Source organism: Babylonia areolata, chromosome 18 (assembly GCF_041734735.1).
Source record: "Babylonia areolata isolate BAREFJ2019XMU chromosome 18, ASM4173473v1, whole genome shotgun sequence".
NCBI lineage: Eukaryota > Metazoa > Mollusca > Gastropoda > Neogastropoda > Buccinidae > Babylonia > Babylonia areolata.
This window is the reverse complement of record NC_134893.1, coordinates 46,914,511-46,924,473: the sequence shown is the minus strand read 5'-3', so window position 1 is coordinate 46,924,473 and position 9,963 is coordinate 46,914,511. Positions and strand designations below refer to the sequence as shown.

General features: G+C 40.8%; 1 protein-coding gene across 3 annotated transcripts in view; it reads left to right on the top strand.

Moving 5' to 3' along the window:
• The window catches only part of LOC143292844 (E3 ubiquitin ligase RNF157-like), a 24,813-nt gene extending 18,034 nt beyond the window's left edge, over positions 1-6,779 (top strand). For 2 of the 3 annotated variants that reach the window (XM_076603466.1, XM_076603465.1), the window contains exons 12-14: positions 916-1,012; positions 1,270-1,417; positions 3,762-6,779. In XM_076603466.1, the coding sequence (XP_076459581.1) occupies positions 916-1,012; positions 1,270-1,417; positions 3,762-4,009 (493 nt within the window). In that variant the 3' untranslated portion in view covers positions 4,010-6,779. Of the gene's footprint in view, positions 1-915; positions 1,013-1,269; positions 1,436-3,761 lie in introns of all 3 variants that reach the window. The other variant, XM_076603467.1, reaches the window with a different exon arrangement.
• Positions 6,780-9,963: the final 3,184 nt, after the last annotated feature.

Sequence of the window (9,963 nt, the reverse complement as noted above, 5' to 3'; positions counted from 1 at the left end):
CAGTATCCCCACCTTCTGGAAATTCTTTGCATGAAAATCACTTTCTGTCTCCTCTCTTATTTGTCTCTACCTTTTTTCCCCCCTCTCCTTTTCTTTTTGTTGTCTCTACCTTTCTTATTTTCTGCCTTGCTGGTCTATTCCTTTCTTGTTTTCTGCCTTGCTGGTCCATTCCTTTCTTGTTTTCTGCCTTGCTGGTCCATTCCTTTCTTATTTTCTGCCTTGCTGGTCTATTCCTTTCTTGTTTTTTGCCTTGCTGGTCCATTCCTTTCTTATTTTCTGCCTTGCTGGTCCATTCTTTTCTTGTTTTCTGCCTTGCTGGTCCATTCAATTCTTACTTTATTTTCTGCCTTGCTGGTCCATTCCTTTCTTATTTTCTGCCTTGCTGGTCCATTCCTTTCTTTGTTTTCTGCATTGCTGGTCCATTTCTTATTTTATTTTCTGCTTGCTGGTTTGTTCCTTTCTTATTTTCTGCCTTGCTGGTCCATTCCTTTCTTATTTTCTGCCTTGCTGGTCCATTCCTTTCTTATTTTCTGCATTGCTGGTCCATTCCTTTCTTTGTTTTCTGCATTGCTGGTTCATTCATTTCTTATTTTATTTTCTGCTTGCTGGTTTGTTCCTTTCTTATTTTCTGCCTTGCTGGTCCATTCATTTCTTATTTTCTGCCTTGCTGGTCCGTTCCTTTCTTATTTTGTTTTCTGCCTTGCTGGTCCATTCCTTTCTTATTTTATTTTCTGCCTTGCTGGTCCATTCCTTTCTTATTTTCTGCCTTGCTGGTCCATTCCTTTCTTATTTTCTGCTTTGCTGGTCCATTCATTTCCTGAAAGTGTTTTTCTATTCTTCAAGCTGTCAGAATTTGAGTTCTGATGATGTGGGTTTCTTCTTATTTTTTTCATTTATTTATTTTTTCACCCACAGACGGAGGTCCCCAGAGAAGAACACAATGGGGGGAGTGCCGGAGGAGCTGCCATCGAACAACAGAGGCCAGGTGTTGATGGCTCGCAACAACAGCAAGGTATCCTGAGACTGTAGAGTACATGAAGAGAAGTGATTGTTAAGTAGTCATCAAGGAAACCACCTGCAGTTTTGCTGTTGTCGCAACGTGAGCGTGTCTTTGCAAGTTTCATAGCTCTGTGTTGTGAGTGCGTGTGTGAGTGAGTGTTTCCGTCCTCTTTCTCCACCCACACCCCCTCCCTACGCCCCCTCCCTATCTCCCTTTCCATGTCTTCATCCGGTTGATGACTTGTCTTCTTCTTCTTTCTTTCTTTCTAGCCAAAGTCCATGGAAGGCTGGTCTGGACCTCCAGCGAGTGGAGAAATGTGTTTACAGCTGAGCACCGGAGACATGGCCGATGATGAGAGAGAGGACAGTTCCACAGAGCCAGAGCCTGACTATGAACTGGAAGAGGAGGTGGAAGAAGGTGCGTCTGTTATTCTTTGTGAGTGTTTTTTTAAATTTTTTTTCCTTAAAACACAAGTATTGTTGGACGCATTAGGAGATGTCACAACATAGATATAATGAGACAGTGCAGCACAAAGTGCAAGCAGAACAGAGCTCTGCAAACAGTGTCACACTGCACAGCAAACCACCACACTGCATGTATTGACTCGCTGCTGGAAAGTTCAGCTGATTCAGTGATACACAATGCCCCAGGATTGATTTTAGGAATGTAAGTGTCGTGTCACTCCACCCCATGCCATGCCATACCACATCAAAACACACACTCCACATCACACACTGTACCACATCATTCTGCACTGCACCACATGATGTACACATAGTGCGCTGCAGTGGAAAGTAACTTGTGAACAGATGTTATGTTGTATTGATGTCTCAGTAAACCATGTCTTTATATATTAGTGTGCAGTTTGATTTTGGTACCCAGGTCATTCCTGTAGCTTGAAAATTTTTAGTGTGCAGATATCATTGGATGATAGGACATTTCAGAACTTTGAACACAAGGTGGGATGGGACTGCAGGCAGAAGTCATTGGGCATGTTTGTCTGGGTGATCAAGGAGATTGTCCTGTCTCACTTGTAAAATAAATCAGATTTTAGCAATATATATTTTTTGTGGAGAGCGGGGATGGCGACTGATTTTCCTCTCACCATTAGCGTCTCACAGTTTCCAGAGCTCTTTCAGTTTGTTTGTTGCTCAAATGGATTTTTTCAGCTCTGTTTCTGGGGAGGTCAGTCTTGTATGTTGATTCGACGGGCGCAATAGCCAAGTGGTCAAATCGTTGGACTATCAATCTGAGGGTCCCAGGTTTGAATCTCGGTGACGGCGCCTGGTGGGTGAAGGGTGGAGATTTTTCTGATCTCCCAGGTCAACATATGTACAGACATGCTAGTGCCTGAAACCCCTTCATGTGTGTACGCAAACAGAAGATCAAAATACACACGTTAAAGATCCTGCAATCCATGTCAGCGTTCGGTGGGTTATGGAAACAAGAACATACCCAGCATGCACACCCCCGAAAGTGCAGTATGGCTGCCTACATGATGGGGTAAAAATGGTCATACACGTTCAAGTCCACAAGTGTATATAGGAGTGAACATGGGAGTTGCAGCCACAAACGCAGAAGAAGAAGAAGAAGTATGTTGATTCCGGAAAAGAAGGCAAGAATCAGACTTGCAAGGCAGGTTTCTCGTTTTGTTTCAGGGCAGTTCAAGTGATCACCACCTCTGGCGAAAACTGGGATCACCACATTTTGCTTGACATGTATATTTTCAGTTGTTATCAGTATGATTAAAATCATAAATGGTGGTGCAGTTATTATCTTGGTCAAGTGGTGAGTTGTGAAGAACAGAGTACGGTTGGCTGCTTCACATATTTTGCTCTCTCCTCAGCCCTGTTTGTCTACAGCTCCTCACCAGTGACACAAACAAAGAGTTGTGATACTGTTTCTTTTCTTTCAATTATTTTTTTCATTTCACGCCATGGTATGAAGGAATGAAAGTCCTGCGAAATTACATATTTGTTTCTTTGGGTTGTTTTGGGGTTGTTTTTTTTTGTGCATATGTGTTTAAACAAGATACTTTTGTTGAAAGAAAACACAGTGCAGCAATATACATTAAAACATGGAGCATAACTAGAAGAAGGTTATGAAGTGTTGAGGTATGTTTCTTGTATTTACCCTACATGTAAGCTGTTGGGGACTGAGCAACAATGGTTGGAAGTTGTATAACCTTCTCTTAAACCTATAAAAAAAAGGAAAGAAGAAAAGGCTACTTATTAACTTTTCATTTTTGTGTGCCATTCTCTTAAACTTTAAAAAAAAATAGAAAGAAAGAAAAAGTTACTTGTTAGCTAGCTTTAAAAAAGTAGAAAGAAAGAAAAAAATACTTGTTGGTTGTTTTGTGACCTTTCTCTTAAACTTAAGAAAAAAACAAAACAAAAAAAACCGAAGAAGAAAAAATCACTTTCTGACTGTTTGTGTACCTTTCTGTTAAAGTTTAAGAAAGAAAGAAAAAAAATACTTGTTGATTGGTTGTGACCTTTCTCTTAAACTTATAAAAAAAAACCCCACCCCAAAACAAAGAAGAAAAAATCATTTACTGGCTGTTTGTATACCTTTCTGTTAAAAGTTTAAGACAGAAAGAAAAACATTTCTTGTTAGTTGTTTATGTGCCTGTGTCTTGAACTACAGTGTGTTGATTGTGGCTACACAACAGAAGAACTTAAAAAGCCAAAAGAAGCAAAAAGTGACTTGTTGCTTGTTTTCAACGCTCTCCTTTCTCTGGTTTGTTGTTGCGACTGCACAGAAAGCTACACCTTGTCGGACACCCAGGGCATGATGTCGTCAGAGTCCGTGGTGTCTGGTACATTGTCGGGTCAGCTAAGCAGCCCGGAAATGGAACCTCTGCATGTCAACACAGAAGTGCGGCTCATGATGGCAGAGGTGCCAGGTTCCGGAACGGAGGGCTCCAGCTTCGGGAGCAACTGCAGCTCTCACGCTCTTCTCAATTCCGGAGACACCACTGAGGATGGGGAGCAGAAGATGACAATTTAAGACAACCGTAAGGGGATGGGAGGGTGGGTGGAAAAGTGAGGCAGGGTGTGCGCAGAAAGAAACGCCAGCAGGACTGCGGAGATGTTGGGCGATGAAAGTGTAAAGAGGCTGCGAGGTTCTGTATGAACGCGAGTTTCGTGTTGTGCGGGAGAGAGCGAGTGAGGGTGTTGCTAAAGAACCCATGTCATGAAGGTGCATACTAAGAGCTCAAAATATGTGAAGAGCTGGTGAATTGTGAAAGCAATTGACATTGTTTTGTTTATTGTATTTAGATATATGTTTTGTTTATTGTATTCAGAGATAATAGACCAGAATATGTAAAGATGTCTGATCAGTGATCATAATGATGTGGATAGAAAGATGTGATAATGAATTGAAGTTTGCGAAAGACGGTGTACATAAGCAGTTGTGTGTTTATTAAGTGAATGAATGTTTCATGTAATGCAGATTTGGAAAGCTGAATGACAGTGGCCATTTTCCTTTAAAAAGAAAAGGATAAAAAGTAGATAGCAGTCGAGCACTGGGGAGTATTCAGGTTTGGAGAGGGAATCACTTTAAAGATAAAGTTTATAACTGTTGTATATTTTGGAAGCACTGACAGATGATTTTAGGTGTTTTATATTTTTTGTTATTTCATTTTTTAGGAAAGATCCTCCAGACAAGTATTGTCAAAAAAATATGAAGTATGTTGTTTTTCGCATGTTTTGTTCAAAAATAAGTGAAAAAAGGCCACTGTTCCATAGGTGTTGGGTGGACATTTAAAATTTAAATACCTCCTTTTCTAAACAGATTGGATGCTGTTTTCTGTGTGACTGGCGTATTTCCTGCATTGTAATGATACATGATCTGACATTTTGTGATATGATGTGAAATCTACGCACATTGACTTCACTGTTTTATTTCAAACCTTTCTTATTGTAAGTATCTTTTTTTTGATCCCCTGGTGATTGCACCATGAGTGAGCTGCATGGCACTAATTTTAGATGACCTCTTGCACCAAACATCAGTAGGAGTGTGCTGTTCACGAAAGTGCAGAATGGATCAGAAAAAAGAGGGAGGTGAAGTTGTGTATTGTGTTCTGTTCACAGTTCCTACCTCCCTTTTAACTTTTCTGGACCTTTGAGAACATGTTTTGAAAAATAGATTTTTAATGATTTAAGAAAGTTTTAAAGAAAGCATAATTAAAGGAAACAGGGAAACTGACTCAAGACTGGCAGGTTACAGTCAAACTGATTAGATCTTAAAAAAAAAAAAAAAAAAAAAAAAAAGCTGATGTTGACAGAACTTAGGTGGTGGTGGGGAAGAGTTAGTTTAAATTATTGAAAAAAATTATGAAAAAAAACCGCTTTTTTGTTGCCTTATTAATAATCAATGCCAGTTCAGTGGCTTTACCTCCCCCCGCCCCACCCCCTTCCCTGCCTCTTCTCTGCATGCCACAGATCTGGAGTCTCCCATATACATCTTCCCTCAGGTTCACTGCTGCTTCATTCCCAGTGCCGGGGCAGTCCACTGGGACCTATTGATGTTAGTTTGCCAAGGGGCAGTAAGAAGGGAAGAGTGTGTGTGCAGTATTGCCTGTGATGTGTGCAGAAGTTAAAGCTTTTGGTGCACCATAGTATTGCTGCATTCTTGCATGCCTTGCTTCTCTCTCCCTCTCTCTCTCTCTTTCCTCCCTCTACTTCTGTCCTCACATTTCATACATGCACACATGCCCCCCAAACTCACTCACACAGACATGGAGAGACTGATCTCTTTTAACTTTGTGTTTTCTCCTGAGTGATTGAGATGAAGAGTGATCATGTAGGGAAAAGGGATGATGTGCAGATATCTGTATCTATGATTTTATATATATATCATATAATATAATATATATATATATATATATGTACAGTTATAAAAGCTATGCACAAGCTTACTGTTTTGTCATTGTTATGTACTGTAAAACAGTATTTGGAGAAAACAAAGTATGGCGTTGATGCGTCATGGGAGATTACATGCAGTGTCATTGAAGTGGTGACAATTACTTCCCTTCCAAACGATACTTTGTCTCTTAGAAAAATGCTTCTTGCTACTAGTGTATGTTGTTGTTGTTTTTCTTTAATTTGCATTTGGATTTTATTTTATAGATTAAGACTCGCTGGCTCTGCTTGATAAATTAAGACTTGGAATTTGCCAGAGGAAGAAATGAGCATATAATATTTTGTACATAGGCATTCATGTTCTGTTTTCAGTGCTGTTATTGTGTGTGTGTGTGTGTGTGTGTGTGTGTGAGGAGAAAAAATTGAAACATATTCAGTTTCTGAAATAGAAGGTCAGAGTGTTGTAATTCCACCACTTGCACACAAAGAATGTCGTTGTTTTTTTGATGTTGAAGTTTTCATACTTAGATTTTTATTTGTTTCATACTTGGTTTTTATTTGTTTATTTATTTCAGCACACATCCTGGTATTTGTAATCAATTGTTTTGAGGAAACAGAATATTTTTTTTTGTTCTGTGAGTTATTACAAGGTGCATTATTCAATGCAAATGTATAAAAAAAAGTCACAGTTATAAAAAGAGATGTCCGTCACGTGATTAATTTGACTGTAACATGTTTGGGATTATCAACTGCATTTGGTTTGCACTTCATGTATTTGCCCTTGTAAAATACACCTTTTCTGCTGTTTGAATATGTGATTGTATGTTTGTGAATGTAAGATATATGTATCTGTATGTATATATTTGTAATTGGACTGAGCTTTGTAATATAGAAAAGCAATTCAGAAAGGCTTTTATTGTGTTTTGAGTCAGTGTGTCATGACTCTGGGTGTGTGTGTGTGTTGTGTGTGTGAGTGTGTGTGTGTGTGTGTGAGTGTGTGTGTGTGTGTGTGTGTGTTGTTTACATTTCAAGTGACAACCCTTCAAGACCCACCAAGTTTTATTTTAGTTTCATGTTTCTCTTGCGGCAGTGTTGATCTGGTATAAATCTGTGTTTTCCATTCACTTCTTTCCATTGAATGCTCCAGGAAAAATGTTAGAAAAGTTGACGTCATTTTTTTCCCCTTCTTCCTCATGCTATTTACAGCTGTACAAAGACTGACAATTTTCTCTGACCCCACCCCGCCCCCCCTCACCCCCTCTACCACCCCTCCCTCCCATCCAGGGAAGATCACATGGTTTCCTGCAGAAAAAAGCCACAAACTGATTACGTCATTGAGTATTAACGTCATGGAAATGAACACTTTATCAGTATGCGTGCATGACAAGCAGGGAACTTGCTGTCTTGATCGATGGGTGACCCCGTAGAGACAGCATACTTATGCTGCTGGAGACTCTAATGACTGCTTGTGAGGGAGAAGGGGGGACTAATTCGATCCAGCATTTTTGACATGAGCATGTTACTGGCTGATGCACGTGTGCAGGGTTTATGAATATTCATACTGACTTGCCTCAGGCGAGGGGGCCAGAATCTGATTAACTGATCTTGGCTTTTCCCATGAGAGTGACACAGGCTGCTTACTTTCTGTTTGTGATGGATGTCGTTTCTTCCCGGGGGTAGATCTGTTTCACTCTTTTGCATGCGCCGGCATGTACATGTTGTGTGTGTGTGTGTGTGATGTGCGTATGTGTGTGCACGTGCATGCATACGAGCATGTGTGTGTGTGCGCGTGTGTGTGTGTGCCTGTGTGTGTGTGAGTGTGTGACAGAGTTTTCCAACAACCTTGGGGGATGCCCGTGTGTATGCGTGAAAGCACAAGCATATATGTGTGTGCGAGTGTGCTGGTGTGCGTGTGCACATGCGTGTGTGTGTGTGTGTCACAGAGCTTTCCGACAATCTGGGGTTTCAGTTATCAAAGGATTAAAGCCGACAATAATTCACACATGCTGTGTGGAGTGGTGACCTAGCGGCCGAGGTGAGGCGTTCACCAAGGAGGCGAAAGAATCAATGTCCGAATGAGGTGCAGGATCAAATACCACTGATGCTTGCCAGCACTTTATTTTCTCTCCTGGTCTCCATCAAGTTAGACCTTGAGCAGTGGTCTGAATGCTGGTCTTTCGGACTGATATAGGGAATAAACTTAACTGAGGTTCCGTGTGTAGCATTTACTTAGTGCATGTAAAAGAACCCTGGCACGGTAACAAATGGGGTTATTCTGTGGAAGAAGCCACTTTAGTAGCTCTGAAACCAAAATACACTTAACTGCAGACAGGAAAAGAAGGGTGGTGCGGCAATGCTCAGAGGTCAGTGACATGCTGTCCCCACCAGGGGGATATCAGTCTGAATTTCACACAGAAAAATATGCGGAAAAAAAAAGAAGAAAAAAAGAAAAAGCAATGCAGCTCATTGCAATGCAATGCAATCAGATCCAATCCAATCCAACTTGACACAACGCAATACAGTACAATACAATACAATACAGTACAGTACAATATACAGTACAATACAATACAATACAATACAGTACAATACAATACAATACAATACAACTCAGTACAATACCTAAGCTGATGAGCCCATTAGCATCGGGAATCCCCTGAAGGGAGAAAGGGGTTAGGGGTAGGGGTGGGAAGGAGGGAGGAAGAGGTACGGGCACGGGGTGGGCATCCCCGAGTCGCCGCCGAATGCCAACCTTACTGACAGCTTAAAACGTTGCATGGGAGGCAACACCGGCCCAGAATGTTAGAAACGGTTACTTCGCTTGACGAAAGAGCCAAAAGCAGTCAGACAGCGATGCAAGGGAAATGAACGTTTTGGACACAAAAAAAGGAGTACACGCTGTGGTTGCCTCCCTTGGACTGAAACTCGCTCGCTCTCTCTCTCTCTCCCCTCCCCCCCTTGTCCACCCACTCTTTCTCTCTCCCTCCAGCTCTTTCTCATATCTTCTACCTTTTCTTTTTGTTTTTTTCCCTCTTTAAAGAAAACAACTTTTTTTTTCATTTTTATTTCTATTTTTTAGAATAAATTTTTACGAGGGAAATAGATGAACAAATATAAGGGTTACTGTTACTATTACTATCATCATCATTATCATTATTGTTGTTATTATTATTATTGTTGTTGTTGTTGTTGTTGTTTTATATGTCTTTTTCCTTAATGTTATTTTCAATGACATTATTTTTTTCATAACACAATGGACACTTAGAAGAAAAGAAGAAAGAAAATTAGAATAGATATAAAAGACAAGCGCTTCCGTCATAGGAATTTTCCTTTGAAAATTTGACCAAGAGTATGATGTTGCCTCAGTACTGCAGAATCGATGACTTTTTCCCAGGATGAAGGTTTTACTGAGACATCACCAGCGCTTTCTGCTTGTCAATGGAATGACAAACATAAATCGCCGTAGTGGGCAAATACCCAAATGCAGCAGGACGACACGAAGGCCCACTTGCCTTTAAACAATGTAGTACAATTTCACCACACGTGCACCTACGGACACACAAACGTAGCAACTGAGACACACTTTCACGCAGAACTGAACACACACACGCACACACACACACACACGTGCGCGCGCACGCGCACATGCATACATACATAGAGGCAACCGCACACATTTGAATTGGCTTCAGCAAGACAAAAGCAGAACATGCCTAGTTCTGGCCGAAGGCTTGGAAAAACGTGATCAATATGTATTAAGAATTCCAGTGCGTCACAGCGCAGAATTGCAGACACACACACAGCCACACAGACATACGCGCATACGCGAATACGCACAGGCACACACACACACACACCAAAAGTTAATAATAATAATAAAAAAAAAACCCCAACAGAAAGCAACAACAACAACAACAACACACACACACACACAAACCGAAAAAAACTGAAAAACAACAACAACAACAGCAACAAACAACAACTCTACTTTGGAAACAAAGACACACACACAGACATACAGAAACAGAAACAACACACACACGCGCACACAGACACACAGGCACAGAAATACCCCTTCCCCCGCCCTCCATCCAC